The 17,970-nt window shown below is 30.7% G+C and overlaps 2 protein-coding genes across 5 annotated transcripts; both read left to right on the top strand.

Annotated features, from left to right (window-relative positions):
* The first annotated feature begins 831 nt into the window (after positions 1-831).
* On the top strand, positions 832-2,643 carry LOC108334928 (protein IWS1 homolog 1-like). Its single transcript, XM_017570849.1, has 6 exons — positions 832-864; positions 962-1,182; positions 1,815-1,938; positions 2,028-2,084; positions 2,194-2,271; positions 2,470-2,643. Exons 1-6 carry the CDS (start codon positions 832-834, stop codon positions 2,641-2,643), a joined length of 687 nt encoding a protein of 228 aa, XP_017426338.1.
* A 6,850-nt stretch (positions 2,644-9,493) lies between these two features.
* LOC108335735 (probable 6-phosphogluconolactonase 2) lies at positions 9,494-15,861 on the top strand. Of its 4 annotated transcripts, none has more exons than XM_017571859.2 (4): positions 9,494-9,625; positions 10,288-10,482; positions 10,562-10,697; positions 14,972-15,861. In XM_017571859.2, exons 2-4 carry the CDS (start codon positions 10,310-10,312, stop codon positions 15,461-15,463), a joined length of 801 nt encoding a protein of 266 aa, XP_017427348.1. In that variant the 5' UTR covers positions 9,494-9,625; positions 10,288-10,309; the 3' UTR covers positions 15,464-15,861. The 4 variants fall into 4 exon arrangements, with proteins under 4 accessions (XP_017427348.1, XP_017427349.1, XP_052725826.1 ...); XM_017571860.2 differs by lacking the exon at positions 9,494-9,625 and adding an exon at positions 9,670-9,688; XM_052869866.1 differs by lacking the exons at positions 9,494-9,625; positions 10,562-10,697 and adding an exon at positions 9,710-9,792 and having other exon boundaries at positions 10,288-10,457; positions 15,024-15,861.
* The last annotated feature ends 2,109 nt before the right edge of the window (positions 15,862-17,970 follow it).

The raw sequence follows: 17,970 nt of genomic DNA, 5'->3' as shown, positions 1-17,970 counted from the left end.
AAGTATATATAATTTAAATATATATTTAAATTAAAAACAAATTAAACTAGTTACATTAATTTTTATAAATCAGAGTCAAATTGATATTAAAAAAAAAACTAGAAAATCAACGTAACATTAAAAAAAAAAAACTGAGTAATTAAACGTCTTTTTAATTTTAATTTAACTATTCAAACAAAATATTGATTTAATATAATGTTATTTTTTAAAATTATCTTATATTTAATATAATATACAATTTAGTATAATTTTAATTTTTTATTAATAAACCATATTATTTATATATATATATATATATAATATTTTCTTATCGATTTTTCTATTAACAATAAGTGAAAAACTGAGAATGACATATCTATACAATTTTATTTTTTTGCATTTGTATACAACTAATATATTTTAATTTATCTATTAGAACATGATATTGATATATTTTTAATATCATCTTTTATTTTCAAACTTACCTTATCTTTCAAATCTTTTAAAATTGTCTTATCGCACAAATATTTTAATATTAAGAAAAAATTAATATCTTTTTAAAATTATCTTATTTATTTAAACATGAATATTTAAATATTTTTATATTGATAAATTTTAATATTTTCTCAAAATTATTATACCATATTAAGCTTAAAAAGTACATTTTATTTTGATTTATTATGATTACATTATTTAAAGATAATTAGGATATATTATTAAATCTTTTAGCTTTAAAAATCTTATATAATAAGCTATCTGGCTTACAAAAGTTTCACTATAATAAAAATTTCTTTCACTTCAATAAAAAGCTTTGCTTTCAATTTTTGTTCATACATTTCTTCTTGCATGGAGATGACGGATATAATTACTAGAAGCAATTATGAAGTATTTTATCGTTGATTTGATTTGGAATTGATTTTAGGATTAGTGTTTCTTTAAAAGTTGTTCTTATGCATTTTTGTATGTTAAATGAAATTTTTAGGGGAAACAAGATGAAAAGGATAAAGAAATCAAGGATCTTTTCCAAATAGGAAAAAAAAGGAAAAAAAATGAGAAAAACCCTGCTGAAATACCTTTATCAGTCATGAACGTCATGATTGAGTTTAAAGTTGCTGCTCAGGAAGATGCTGATCTTAATAGACAGGGAAAACCTGCCATTAAGAAGCTTAAGAAGTTATATTTTTCTACCAACGTCCTTTTAGAGTATGTGATTAATTAATTTTTAATTTTTAATATTTAATTTATTAGGGATCCTTGAGCATGTAAAAGACTCTTCATTAAAAAAAGTTTATAACTTTTATAAATAGAGTGACTATGAAAATTATAAACGTAGGTTTGAGTTGTTCTATAATAAAGAAATTTAATTTTCCACATTAAACCATACTTTTTAATATATTTAGGATTAAATATGTTTTTTATTCCTTAATTTTTAGTGAAATTTGAAATTAGTGTCTTTTTAAAACTTTGGCCTAATTTAGTTCTCAAACTTTAAAAATGTGTGAATTTAGTCCTTTTAACTAAATTTTGTTAGGTTTATTTGATGTTTGAAATGCGTTTCATGATAGCATTTGAGTTGTTTATACCATTTGACACATTTTTGTTTCAATGTTAACTGAGAAATGCGTTTAAAATATCAAATAAAGTTAACAAAATTTGGTTAAAAGGACTAAATTCACACATTTCTAAAAGTTTGGAGACTAAATTAGTCCAAAGTTTTGAAAAATGACTAATTCCAATTTTCATAAAAAGTTAAGGGATGAAAAACATATTTAACCCATATATTTATTGAAGTTGGTAGAAATAATTCTAATAACTTTTCACCCATTATTTTGCAGGAAACAACAAGAGTTTTTAGATCATGGATTGCTAACTGTATTAAAGAATTGGCTTGAACCACTTCCCGATGGAAGCTTGCCAAATCTAACTTTACGCACAAAAATTTTGAAGATTTTGAATGATGTATATTGAATTTGTAGCAGTATAATATTTTAGGTCATTATTTTTGTCAGGATTATTTAGAATCTCATTTTATTTTTGTGGTTGTGCAGATAGACCTAGAGCACCATGATAGAAGGAAACATCTAAAGAATAGTGGCATTGGAAATGTATGATTTCTTTAATCTTATGACTAATTTGTTTTCTTTATAGAGCCTAAAATATACGATAAAATATTTGTAATCTATTCATAATTTGAACATTTTTTGGTGTTCACAGGCAGTCATGTTTTTATCACAATCCGATGAAGAAATTATTGCAAACAGAAAACTAGCCAATGAACTCATTTACAAGTGGGTAAGTAATACAATATTGAATTTTTACTTCATCGTACACTTTATATATATGTTTATTTATTTATTTATCCTTTTATTAAAAATGACAAATTCTGGAAGCCCTAACTTTTTTTTCATAATTAATCTCTTTCTTTTATTTAATTGTTTCTTTCTTCACAAGAAAAGTTATGTTTATGTAAATCCTCTCTCTTACTTGCAGTGTCGATCCTTATATCATAACAAAAATACAACTTCGTTTAAAAGATCAGAAATTAGAACACAAGTGAAGAATGGTCTCTCAATTCAGCAACGCATAAATACTAAATGGCAGAAGTTAAAGACATCTAGAAAGGAGCAGTTTCAACATGCAAGACTCAGGATAAATAATACTTAATATTGTTATCATATTAAAAAAATTATATTGATCTTTTTGTAACTAGTTTTAAAATTTAAATACATGAATGATGACAAAATATATTTAAATAATTTATTTTGATTTCTTTTATTTTTAATTTTTTTAAAAGTACGTTTACACATCAATATTAAGATTTTTGTAATTGAAACATTGGTCTTGAAAAAAGAATCGTGATATATAGTGGAAGAAAAATAATAATAGAAAAGATGATAGATAACGAAACCAGAAATGAAGAGAAATATACGAAGACAATGAAGTTGAATTTTAATATCTAATATATAATTTAAAAACATTCTTCAAAGAATATAATATTAATTAAACCTTGAATCTAACTTTTTATATGAAAAATGTTGTCCCCAAAAAACACATATATCTAGTGTACTACGATTTAATCTCTATATTTAATTTTAAACACGTAAAATTAAGAAGGAGGACAATTAAATGTAATTTTAAATATGTATTTTAATTCAACAAATATTTTTAAGTATATATTAAATTTTAAAAATGTTTTTAAACTAATTACATTTGTTTTTATAAATCAGAATCAAATTGATATTAAAAAAACTATAAAATTAATATAACATTTAAAAAAAATACTGGGTAATTAAACGTATTTTATTAAACGTATTTTTTTAACATTCGAGTAATCTATTAAACAAAATATCATAGGTAAGAAAACATATAATTTACTCTTACAGTTATCCAAAGTAATAACTATATCAATAAAAACATATTTACAAAGCTTTTTAAACAGAGAATATTTCAAATGAGTTAAATTGTTATTCAAAACATACATGGATATATCCATATATATATATATATATATATATATATATATATATATATATATATATATATATATATATATATATATATATATATATATATATATATATATATATATATATCGACGAAATTTTATGGTTTCATCAAAGGCAAACTATCACTATAGCATATTTTGCTCACACCAAATGGTGATGATTGTCAAAAAGATTATAGCACATAGAAACAAACAACACAAATGCAAGGATAAGCTAATATACAAATAAATTAACATATTATAATTTAATATAACAAGTCATATATCAACAGTCACAACAACCCATCAAACACATGATCATATTATAATTTAACCTTTCCACTAAATTATTCAGATCCGATGCTTACATAGACTTCGTTGAAAGTTTGTACCCATGGTAGTATTTATACTTTATAGAGTCATAAACAAGGGTAACTCGACCTACTTCCCCATGAGGTTAATCTTCCCTTGTACGACCCAAATGGCCAAGGTAAAGACCTCATGTCATTCTCTCCACCACCTCATTCATCTCGACATGAGTTGAATGGTTGATAGAATATTATGATACCTTCTCTCCAAAGTCTCACTATCAAGCATTCACCACAACTTACTTGAACATAGAATCTCTTCTTGAGTTTCTTTTCACAACATCCATCTTTCATTCTCACAACAAACTCATACTATTTCAAAATCATCAATAATTATCAAAACATATGCATCGTAAACCAAACCACACAATAACATAACTTTCTTTACAGCAACTCAGCACACCCATTAGGTAGGGAAAAACAGCTTGGATACCCTCACAACAGCTTGGAAAGGGTCCAAAAATCCCCAAAGCGACCTAAAGAACATCCAAAACTGATGTCCAGAACCCTAAATTCGAGGTTCCCACAACTTTGTTATTGCTAGAAAACTCGTACCATTAGACGATCTACCAGACGCTCTACTAGACGCTTACTACTAGACAACTCCTTATCAGATGCTCTGTCAGATGATTATCATCGGACAACTCCTTACCAAACGATCTACTAGACGCTTTTTCACCAAACAACTCCTTACCTAACGATCTACTATATGCTTACCACCAGACAACTCCTTACCAGACGATTATCACCATACAACTCCTTACTAGACGATGTACCAGATGCTTCCCACAAAAAACTCCTTACTAGATTATTTACTAGACGCTTACGACTAGACAACTCCTTACAAGACAATTATCATCGGACAACTCCTTACTAGATGATGTACCAGACACTTCCTACCAGACAACTCCTTACCAAACGATCTACCAGACACTTACCACCAGACAACTACTTACAAGATGATCGACCAAATGATTATCACCAGATTTTTAGTACACTAAGAGGACAAATAAATCCTAAATGGCCCCAAGACAAGTCCCAAAACTATAGACTTTTCCCAAAACCATGATCTTAGAATTTTATCTGTAAAAACCCTAATTTTATTCCCAAAACTCACCATTCTTCTAATTTATTCCAAACCAAAGTTTTGTAAAATACATCAACTTAGATTCACTAAATGTACATTCACAAATTCATTAGTAAACAACTTTTGACATCAGCAAACCAACTATACACCAGCATGCATAAGTTTTCAATTCAACACACCATCCTTTTCAAGCACCTAACATACCAAATTTCATGATTTAATTAAAGTTCACAAATCAATCATCACATCATCCTACAAACATTAAATATCACATCCATACAAAATCCAAACCAAATAAACTAGCTTTCCTTACCGGATTGACACTCTGATGATTCTAAGAACTCCAAAAATCCTCCTACGGCTCCAAGATCTCTATTTGCTCTTTATAACTGAAATCAATCGGTTGGAAATGAAGATCTCACCTCAAGGAACCCTCAGGCGGTCTTTGATCTTTTGATAGATGAGTAGGGAGTTAAAATTTCTAGAGAGAAGGTAGATGAAATTTTAAAGAAGGAAGTTTTAAAGAGATAAAACTTCTTAGATAATGAAACTCCATATTACAAAATTCTATTTATACTATTGATATTTTTGAAATAAAATAATGGAGTATCATTATTTAAAACACTTTATCATATCTAATACTCAATTTTTGAGGGTCTTACATTCTCCACAAAAACAAAATTTTTTAACCTCAATAATTGAACTTACTAGGAAATAGGTGTGGATATGAAAGTCATATCCTCCTTTAACTCCCCAGTAGAGTCACTTGTTCTCCCATCCTAGACTACCGTGACTAAACTGATTGATTTTCCTCTAAGCGGTTTCATTTGGCAATCCACAACACTAACATGCAACACCTCCAACGAAAGGTCTTCCTCAACTTGCAAATTCTCAACTTCCAATACGTGAGATGAACTAGGAATATACTTTCTCAACTAAGATACATGGAAATCCGGATGAAGATTAGCTATTTGAGGAGGCAAAACAATGTCATAAGCTACCAATCTAATCCTTCTCAAAATCATATATGAACCAATGAACTTAGGAGATAGTTTCCTCGAATGAATAGCCCTTCCCACATCAGTGGTCGGAGTTACTCTAAAAAATACATGCTCCCTTACTGTAAACTCCAAAGGTTTCCTCCTCTAATCGGCACAAGACTTTTGTTGACTTTGAGATGCTTTCATCCTCTCTTGTATCATCCTCATCTTATCGGTAGTCTGCTTTAATAATTCTGGCTCGACCAAAACTGCCTCATGTAATGCCTCAGTTTTAGGGTGTCTCGAATCATATTTAAAGTAAAATATTTCAAAATTCTCTTATTGTGAAAAACGATATTAATTAAAATTTCGACATTTTAAATGTGTGAAATTAAAACAAAGTCCTAACATTACCAAAAAAGTATAATCCAATGACAAACTTCTGAAATTACTAAAATAACCAAGAAATAAAATTAGTTCATTTACATTATTTCTAAAATGAATAACTAAAAAATATTAAATACACCAAAGTTGCTTCCCACTCTCTCGTCTCTATCATGCCTTAGGAGCATCTACCATATCCCCTGCTTTTGTAAAATTAAGGGTTATACGATCATCGCAAAATACACACATAATCACAACACAAACAAATATGAGTAAGTTGCCATAACACGATCAATAACAATATAATATATACATAAACAAGCAAACACAACTTAATAATGAATAGTTATTTACAATGTTATCCTTACTAACTTAATCATTCCTACATGATGATCAATGCCAACATCCTCATCATTCATACCATAATTATACCATCAATGTTATCCTTATCAATAGTGTCTCCAAACACATTGTTATCATAAATCATCAATATATGTACTTCCATCAAGACTATCCCCATCCTCATCATGAGCATTACTAATCGATGAACCTCATCACAAAAGAATCAGTCACACTCTTGTACCCTACCTCACCATACCAGTAGCGTCCCCTACATGCTTGCTTGAGTCGTCCCGGCATCATGTCTAATGATATATTTCCCTGCCACACAAGGACTAGGCGAAACATCGTCCCCATACAAAGAAGGTTCAGCACGCGAACATCCCCTCTTTTCGCACACAAGGCCAAAAAGGGTCATTATCCTGTAACATACGACATATAGTCTCAAGATTACTAGGTTTAACAAGTAGACACATTCCCCCATGTCTCATGCTCATCAGTCAACCACACGTTCTAGTACAACTCTAACACTCACTTATTCCAACATCAAACAAAGTTCATCATATACCTAAACCCAACAACTATCCTTATTTCATGTCTAACATTATTCATTCATCATTATCTAAAGTCTCGTTCAAAATCCAATGTGCTCAATATGGACTCCTCATGGGTTCCACTCAAACAATAGATTATAAAGCAAATAAATAAATATCATTCAATATCAAACCAAAAAAAATAAACCATTTATTAATCTAATTAATCATTATAACCTCATTATTTTCCTTTTTAAACCCAACTAATTTTTATTTTTAATTTCATTTTTAATTAATTTTATTTCCAATTATTTTAATTTTAGCGATATAGGTTTTATTTTGAATTTTTCTTGTCTTATTCTTATTCTTATTATTTTTTTGTCTCACCCATTGCATATTCAATATCCAACCAAAATCCAACTCTGGACCTACAAGCCAAAATAGATCTAAACTACACCAACCCAAAGTCCACATACCACGTCGTTGGTGACCATTGTGAACTTTTACCGCAACAAGAAAAGGAACATCTCTCTACGAAACAACTCAGACCCCAAAAATCGCGCCATCAATCAATAGGAAAGAACTCACAAAATGTACCCCAATCACGAATTTAAACGCAGAAAGAAAAAACTTCAAAACGAAAAAGAAAAAAAAAACACAAAAAATTCCCAAAAACAGAACTCAACTTTAAATTCTAATTCGACCCTAATTGCAAAATAAAGATTATAAGACAAAAATTCCAAATATGAAAACGAAAACCTTATATCCAATTTACAAATATCAAATAAAAGAATTGATTTATTTTTTTAAAACAAGTGTTTACATAGATAAAATACGAATTAAAAATATCATATAATTATTTCTATTTTTATTACATTTTCTATTGTTTGACAGCATTAGATGTTTTTTTATAGTAGTAGGTAACAAAGTTAAACATTATATTAAGCGTTGAGCTCGAGTTATACAACTTTATAAGTGAAGAATTTAAATTTAACACTAGCTTGGTTGTATTTCCATCAAGATTATTAAATAATTGTAACTGAACAAAAGTTATTTTATAATTATAAGTAATTTAAACTTAATTTAGTATAACATCTCATAAAAAATCTTATTTAATACACTTTTAGTTTATGTTATTAAAGTTTTATGCATTTATTGAGCTTTAAATAAACTAATTAAAACGACAATTTTTATAATGACCAGTAGACATACATAACATTTGTGCACTATGTGTGCACTTTTTATAATAATAGACATAAATGACTAATTTTTAAATATAAGACTAAAAAAACATACAAACTCTAATGATTAAAAAAAATTAAAGAATTTATAACAATTTAATTCCATTTTTAATTGCTATAAATATATTTTATCCACTAAAAATATTTTTTTATAAAGAGAAATAGTTCAAAAGAAAAATTATTTGTTAACAAAAATTAAAAAAAAAAAACCTTATTTCTTAAAACCATCCAATGAAATTTACTTGAGCAATTCTTAGTTATGTTTTTATTTCTCTTTTAGCTTCTGTTTATGAGAGGAGATTTAGGATACTGAGATTTCTCATTATTATCTTATCTGCTCTTAACATAGATTATTGTTTTAACATACTGAGATTTAACATAGATTATCTTATCAGTGGACAGAAACACAGTGTTGTGTGTTCTGTCAACATCATTTGATGCACTAATATCCATCAAGGTATAAATTCTTCATTAATACCATTATCCTCTTAACATTTCCTACCAAATTCTTGATAAAGGCTTCTTTAAATATTTATACCCAACTTAACATAATTACTAGTCTTAGTAATAATTTTCTGAAGAGTAAACCTTTTCTTGGTTAGTGTTAAATTATGTTTTTGGAAAACATAATTTTTTTATCCCATCCTTTCATAAAACTGAGCATGCATTTACATTAAAAGATTACATCAATAGCAATGACATCACATCTATATAAATCTATTTTTTAAATAATTTATTTACTGTCATTCTTTATGCAAGAATGAAAATATCAGTTCCTTGCAAAATGAAAAAAAGAAATATAATAGGATTAGGATTTTCTTTAAGAAATATATCTTACTCATAAACCTAGTTATGTGTATTCTTAAAAAGGTACATCATAATCAGTGATTAAATACCAGACTTGCATATATTTTGTCTATGATCATGTGCATGTGCAGTTCAAAAAATTAATTGTACTAGGTGACTTGTATTATGCATCTATCAATTCTGATTGGTTTGATATATGCTTTTTTTACTATTGTATTTTATAATTTTGTAATAATAATAATAATAGTATAGAAATTTTTATGATTGAATTCTTTGGAATGGTAGACAATCCAAATCTTCACACAAGTAAAAATAAAAATAATATATATATATATATATATATATATATATATATATATATACCATCTTCATTCGGCAGCTTCTTCTGCGAACCATCTTCTCTCTATTTTTATATTTTTCTTTGTAAGTGTTTTCTTTCATTATTTTGTGTGAAATGTGTGGATTTTGTGTGTGATGCAGTTTCAGGTTATGTTAAACTGCATGAGACTATGATTGACCATCATGCTTTGTTCTTTTATTAGTTTCTGCAGCAGTAGAGGGTGTCAATTTAACATGTTTTATGATCTGGGGCATGTGTTTCTTCTTTTGTAGTTTTCTTTTTCTGCTAGAGTGCACTTGTTTTGAGCCTTTTTCATTTCTCGGTCTAGATCTCTGGAAATTTAGGTTGTGGCGATGATACCTTTTTGTTCAATTGTTTTCTTTTTTTGACAATTAGAGAATCCACTTGCAAATTGAATTCATGCGGGTTAGCCGTCGTAGCTTATAGATTATTTTTAGAAAATACTTTAGCTTTATAATATGTATAGGCATATAAGTCTTGTAGTCAAACAAAAAGTAAAAATTGAAGTAATCGCTTGTCTATATTCTTATTTTCTGTATCGCTTGTCCAGAAATTTGTTTTCTAGATATGAAGCTGGATCTTGAACTACTTAGAAATTTCCTTTGTGTTTTAGGTTTAGGAAAACTAAATGTTAAAGCTGTTTGTGTTTTGAGTTTCACTAACTTTATTATTTCTACATGAGATGATTTTGATGCTTTTTTTGTCTTTTGTGGTTACAAAATAGAGCTATTGGACCCTCCGGAACCATGGCTCTTTCTGATGGTCAGAAGAATAGAGGAGAATTGAGGATTCATGAGAGTTTGGACGAGCTAATGACCGATTTGGCAGACTATGTTGCTGAGTTATCAGAGGCATCAGTTAAAGAGCGAGGAGTCTTTGCCATTGCTTTATCTGGTGGTTCTCTCATTGGCTTAATGGGGTATCTGTATCTTATCTTTTTCATATCTTTCTTTGCTTTTATGATTTATTGTTGATTTAAAACTTAAGTTTGGTTACAGAAAACTCTGCGAAGCTCCGTATAACAAGACCGTGGACTGGTCCAAGTGGTATATTTTCTGGGCTGATGAGCGTGTTGTGGCAAAAAACCATGCTGATAGCAATTATAAGCTTGCTAAAGATGGCCTTTTGTCCAAGGTTGTGCCCCATGTTTCTCACTGCTTTATCCAGTTTTAAGTAACAAAATGGTTTACTCTCATAACAGTTTAAACTGTACCTTCTCCTGCTGATTGCTTCTTAAAAAGGAAACTCTAACAAAGTAAAGCAGTGATATCATCTAACAAGGAGAGCTTTGGTTTCTTCTGGTCTTCTGGTCTTGACAGTTTACTGAGAAAATTTAATAGCTGTTTTAATTTGAGTGCACAGATAAAGCTTCGTAAAATTCTCTTGGTCACATGAAGCATTATATTTTTGCTTCAAGGTGCCTATTTTTGAATGTGTGTAGTCAATAGAGAGATGCCTCTTTTAGTAGTTTGGATTTTATTTTACTATTTATGAGATTTAGCATTTGTTCTGACGTGGAAGTTGAACCTTAGTAAGGTAGTAGTTTACCCTTTATAATTGACTGGATTAACATGCATACGTTGTAGTTTACTACAAATTTCTTCTGCATTCTCTTTCTTTTTTGAAGGGTGGAACAGAAGGCATATACATATATCCACATAAGTTTAAATTCTCAAAAGGCTACTATCCAAATTGGTCTTTAGTTGAGGAATGGATTGTGCTTGTTCTGAAAGATTGTGATGGTGAATATTCCTAGTTTATGCACTAAGACAGTTTGACAGGGGCATAAAGTCATTCTTTTACAAATCGTAGAGGAGTCTTTCCTGAATATTCTGTCTATATAGATGAATGTTATGGTTTTTTAAATTTCTTTTACATGTTAAATCCTTGATCAGAAGTTTATATGATTACTCATGCACCTTTTTGTTTAAATGTTTGTACTAGTATGTTCCACTGAGATAGTCCAAATTGAGGGGATGAATTCTCCAGTGATTTCTTGAGTCATGTCCATGGTTGGATCTGCCATAGAAACTCCAGCAACAAAGTCAGTGACTGGAAAATATATCTCAGAGTAGGACTACTTATTACTGACCACACCTGGAGAGGCCAGGAAGAAGTGCCCTGGTTTTACTCAGTCTCTTCTTGCACAAGTTAGGACTGAGACTTATTTCTTGAAAAGATTAATTATGGTAGCACCTGGTGCTGATAAACATAAGATAGCTGGCAAACCCAAATGGGCCTCCAAATCGATCCAGGAGATCACTTACACTACTACCCTGTATTTAGTAATGGTGAGTTATGTTATGGGTTGGGCAAACTGCCAAGATGAACTGAGATTCACCAGTTAGTTCTCTTGAAAGATCATTTTAGTTGAGATATAATGTAGTTGATATGGTCTGGTGTGTCCAAGGGACTGATATCATTGTAAAGGTTTCCAAAATTTCATGGAATTTAGGTTGACTGTAGTTAACCTGGTTTGGAGTATTTGTGGCATTGTTACAACAACAGGATGCCTGGTGGATACATCAGCAAAATGTTGAGGGTTCCAGCTAGTTGTGAGACTAGATCTTTGGAAAATCCTGATGGAAAAGAGGTAGGTCATTTGCTACACCAATCTTTGTTCATCGTGCGTTAGCTGTTTCAGAAATATAAATTAATTGAGTCCCATATCTTGAGGGATCTGGTTTAAAATTTACGGTGTGAGACCCCAACTTGATAATTTGATTTGGCAGTCATTGGTTTTCCCTGTTGATTCTCTGGCATTCTTGCATATCCTCGGATTCATTATTAAATTATCAATTGCAAACCAGATCTGCACTTTACTTCAATTTTTTGAATTGTTTTGAACTTAATGGAAGATGCTCAAGAATCCAAACTCGCCAATTGCTCCAGGAGAATTCTTTTGGACAACCTCGGGTTGAAGCAAGATAGATGTGACGGGAGTTGTCCTATTCCTGTTGTTGACTGAAAAACTAAAATCTGTCTTGGTCTGTCTCGGGGACTGTGCTTGCTGAAAACATGTTAGTCTGAAATAATAGGTTGGAAATCAGAAATTTTTACATGTTTAGCCCCAGAAGTTGAATCCTTGTTTGTGAGGGAAATGAGGAGTTTTAGCAATACCTGATGGATTTATTGGATCTATGTTGATAGAGGACTAAAATGTTTGCTGAAAATCATGATCAGATATCACAAAGGATCTTCATGCATTTGAGTAAGAGCTACTGGTTGCATGTGGAAACTACATGAGTTATGAAGGTATTGACTGAGAGATGCATATTATCACTAGAAAATAATACTTCCAGTTAATTAGTAGTCCTACGGTGGACGCTTTCTCATTAACTTTATCTAAACTATCAGCTGAAATATTAAAGTTTCTCTTCATTATTGCACCTATTGTTTAATTTTCCACTTTTGTGTCTTCAGTTTCATTACATACCTTCAAGGTATAATACTTTCGTGTTTGAGCATTTTAACTGCTTGATGGCATGTTGTGCGTGTTCCCAACATCTAATTTTCTAATTGCAACTGCTGTGTAATGTGATTCATTCGAGTCTGTGAAGCAAAATCTTTCCCCTCCTGACATCTGCATCCTGCAGAGATTAAGTACCCCATTCTGTTTCATTCTCAATTTTGCTTTGAAATTACTTCATTGATGGCTTTGAAGGACTCATGATTTTCCGGAAATGGAAGCCAATGACCTTGATAATATTTTAAGATGGATCCATATTTTGAAAGAGAGAGCTTTGGGTCCCTAATACGTGCTCAAAGTGAATCTCTGGATATGTTGCGAGGCTCAGGAGAAGATTCTGAATCAAATTCGGCACATTTTCTTATCGAGTCAGTTTACATTCATGTAGCCAATGTGTTAAAAAAGTTCATTGGCTTAAGTGGAGTTGCAGTTCATAAAACTTGCTAATGCCAAATATGTGAAAGGAAATCTCTCGTATACTACCTCAGAAACCATAACTGGTGATACTTTCAGAATTTATTGATTCTCCAGCAGACAATATCATCAGTAAACACAATTTCTTCAGCACGAGCTTTTGGATGCAAATGAACTTTTTTTTTTTTATATATTGACAATATGAGAAGTAGAAGCAGAAAGTTCTAAAGAGTTATCACTTGATTTCGAAACATTTTACAGTAACACTCATTTAGTATTGGGCTTTTTATAACCTATCCTCCAAGGTGGAGGAGACCAAATAGCTCTTTCTTGGATGATCGTTTACGTTTCATGTACTGGGTTATTAAACTATGCGCGTTACCAAATACCAATGACAATGGTGGGGATTTTTACAGTCCTAAGAGGATTGATCATATCATTATAAGAAAGAGGAATACAAGAAACACATAAGAAATCTTTCAAATTGGAAGAATATTGCACCTGAAAGTTTGTTATTTTCTTTCTACAAAGAGGTAGTACATTGCCTGTCGGTTGCATGTGCCTCCGACTTTTCTATTTTCCTTCCATGTATGGGAAGTTAGTTGTCAGGTTTGTTTTTCAGGATAAAGGTCTCAAATGCTGAGGACCAACAGTTATTCTTGAACGTTATGGCATTATTATACTTAGAATGAGTTATTATGCTTTAGTAATGATTTCTTAATGACAGCAATATGTAAGGGTGAATTTGAAATAAATCCTGTACAGCAAGTGTATGGTGCTATCTGCAGGATTGCCATGCAAAAGGGCATCTTGATCTACATGTCTATTTTCCATGATCCATGGGTATTTTCTGGGAGTTACATGGATATTAAAGAATGATGAGGAATGTAGGAATGAATTCTTGAAGTTGGAATATTTCTATATTTCCATATTCTGGGATCTACAACATTGAATATTCAGGCGTTAGGTTTATGTCTTCACTATTGTCCTTCCGTGCATTTAATTTCTTAAATGTTTTCCTGTGTTGTAGTTGCTATAATTCCAAGGTGTTAATTAAGAAAATATAAATGTTCCTGAATTGCATTTTCTTCTTCTGTGAAACACGTGACAAGCTTGTTGATAAATTCCTTGACAGGAAAATATATAATTCAGGATTTGCTTGCTTTCTTTCTATTTAAATATTGAGTTCAACAAATGCAGCATGTGAACCTATGATATAGGAGTCCATATTCTCTGCGGGTTTTTTGGTATTGTTTCTCTGCGGGTTTTTTGGTATTGTTTCTCTGCTGAGTTTTCAAAATACACCGATGTATTATAAAAGGTTTTAATATATTTTAAAACATCAATACTTTGAAGCCACGGCAGAGAGACAGCACTAAAACTCAGTAGAGAATCCGATATAGATCTTTAGCTTAATGTGAAAAAAATCTCCTTTTCTGTCTCTGTATTCTATCTCTTTAATATTCCATGAGATTACTTGACATCCCTTTATATTTCTCTGCTGATATAATTATTACATTAGCAGGTTCCTATTGTCCCCAGTCATGTGCATTCTATTAACGATTCTGTGTCAGCAGAAGAAGCTGCTGAAGATTATGAGTTTGTGATTCGACAGTTCGTGAAAACACGTGTTGTCAGTGTCTCAGAGATTAGTGACTGTCCAAAGTTTGATCTCATTCTGCTGGGATTGGGTCCAGACGGCCACATTGCCTCATTGTTTCCCAACCACTCAGCACTGAATGAAAGGGAAGAATGGGTAACTTTCATTACTGACTCTCCCAAACCCCCACCTGAGAGAATCACATTCACCATGCCTGTCATCAATTCTGCATCAAATGTTGCAGTAGTTGTCACTGGTGACAGCAAAGCAGAATCTGTGCACTTGGCAATAGATGATCTTGGACCTGACTGCCCATTAATACCAGCCAGAATGGTCCAACCAGCTATGGGGAAGTTGGCGTGGTTTTTGGATAAACTGGCTGCCTCAAAACTTGAAGAATCCAATTTAAACAAGTAGGAATTGTTGTAAGTTTGTATGTAGTGTTAAGGGATTTGGCAGTTGTTGATTATCATCAGATCCTGTCTCTGCCTATCTCTCTTCTCTTGGATAGAAATCTTTGCTTCTTTTTTTTTCTCCTTTTCTTGCTTTCTCTTGGGAGGTTTTTGAGGGAAGTGTGGTATAGTTTTTGTAAGCGGCCAATAAAAGTGGTGGAGAGCATCATTCCATGTTCCAACACCCTTCTTTCCTTCTGATTCCTCATTTGGGTTATTGGCTATGATGATGGCCACTTGTTTGCAATTTAGAAAGAAAAATCGGGTTCATGTAATTCTAAGAGTTCACTTTCCCACACCCTCCCAGTTTCTTACTTATCTATTTCAATTCAATTTCAATATATATAATAGTTTCTACTTTGAGTGCCCCGTGTTAAATGTTATTATATTTGAGGATTTCTCTGGCTATTGAGAGAGGATGGTACATGGCATCAAATATCTATTTATTTATTCTTCTTTTGGAGTTTTTCTGGTTATTGATGGATGCAACCTGCACCATCAATGATTCACATGATTATGTGGGGCCAAATTTAGTGCTTGTGAGATGATGGAAAAGACAGTTGAATATATTTGTCATTAAGTACATATATCCATTTTGGGCATATGTTCATATTTACTAAGTTTGGAGAGTTGGAAAATGGAAAAGATGACTTTTTAAGGAATGTAATAATTTAATAAAACTAAGGTGATTACTTATATTTTTCTATCAGTTTGGAAAACATCCAGGGCTAGGGCATTCAAGCTTTGGAAAACAATAGAATATATATTCTTAATAGAATCTTGATATCATATATTTTTTTATTTGTATTGGTAATGGATGAATAGAAGTTAATGGAATTCTATTGAACAGTTTTAGGACCCACTTCCTTAAACTTTATAAAGAAAATGCTTTTACAGTCGGAACTTTTTAAAAGCAGTTATTTTTAAATTCTGGAAAAGATGTTTTCTAATGACTTATTTTTAAGTTTGGTTTTTGAAATCAATCTAATGCTGTATAACTTTTTAAAGACATCTTTGTTTCCACTGAAAGCCAGCCTTTATCTTCAAAAATCTCGATATGCTATCTAGTTTGAGAAAAAAATGAATTATAAAAATTGGGTATCGACAAAATTTTGCATCTTTGTTATCCTCAATATAGGTATTAGTATTGATATTTGGATATAATTTTAATTATTTTTCTTAATAATTACTATGAATTCTACTTAGTTTGTTTTCATTTATTAAAGGAAGTTTGTGAAACTTGTTGAATCAATGACAATCACAATACTTCATCTGAGTTCAGTCTTTAACTTAGGGATCTAGAAAAAATATGAAATAGAAAAAAAAGGGATTATTAAGGAAATAAAAGCATGTTAGTCATCTTCTCTACGTATTAAAAAAAAAGTGTGTCTAAGTCCTCAAAAACTTAAAAAAGCACGAAGTTTATTTTGATTACCTAAAACCTTGGTAATTATTGTGCATGAATGCTAGATGTGTGTTAGTATTGTGGAGCTTAAACCACGTTGTATTTAAAATGTGCTTGATCAAATATTAGGGTCAATCACTATGCATCTGAGGTATTGTTCACTTTGGTAGAAGGAGGAAGGAGTATTTAAAATGTGCTTGACCTCGACTCTTAAGCAATGTGGGACTATTAGGTGTGGTAGGAACATAAGCCCCCATTCATGGTCTAAGGGGAATGACTGGTCTTCCCTAGTGAAAGGCTTAAAGGACCGAATGTTCCATTATCGGCCCACGATGGATGCTAAATGATCTTATCGGGATCTTGAGTGCAAATTTGCGAACATATAACAAGATCCTAGCGGAGATGGGAGAGATCCGCCTGGAAAAAACTCTCTAATACTCAAGTCAGTTAAGGAGTGACAATCTTTATGAATAGAATGAGTATGAGTGTTTATGAAATGTATATTCCTTAGTTATATTTATAGGATCAACGTAGGTTGTGGGCCTATATTCATATTGGAATAATACTTACCTGAAACATATAATAACAATGTACTAAATAATAATAAAATGATAAATAATAATCATCACACCAAACTGTCGATATTTAATTACAATATGTGAATACGGTTCAAATAAACATAGATTTGGACTACTTCATATAAAGAGACTTGAAGAGCTTTATTTGGTCGTGATCTTTAATATGTCTATTAGACCATAAAAGAACAATTAATATGAAAATCTTGTATTTTTCTTATTAAAGATACGAATTATTAACAATTGGTATAATATGCCAATAACTTCAATTAATATATTGAGGTATAATTATGAAATTATAAAATAAATAGTATAAATGATATAATAGTTAAAATAAATTACAACAACAATCATAAACTTAATTTCTATCATTTTCTTATGTAGAAAAATAGCTTAACCGGCTAGTTGGAATTTCAAAGCTTTGTAACAATGTTTTCTCAAGTGAATTTTTTTCTATAAAATAAGTAAAAAGAAAACCTAATAAATATTTTA

The sequence above is a fragment of the Vigna angularis genome, chromosome 10, assembly GCF_016808095.1.
Source record: "Vigna angularis cultivar LongXiaoDou No.4 chromosome 10, ASM1680809v1, whole genome shotgun sequence".
NCBI lineage: Eukaryota > Viridiplantae > Streptophyta > Magnoliopsida > Fabales > Fabaceae > Vigna > Vigna angularis.
This window is presented reverse-complemented; position numbering and strand designations above follow the sequence as displayed.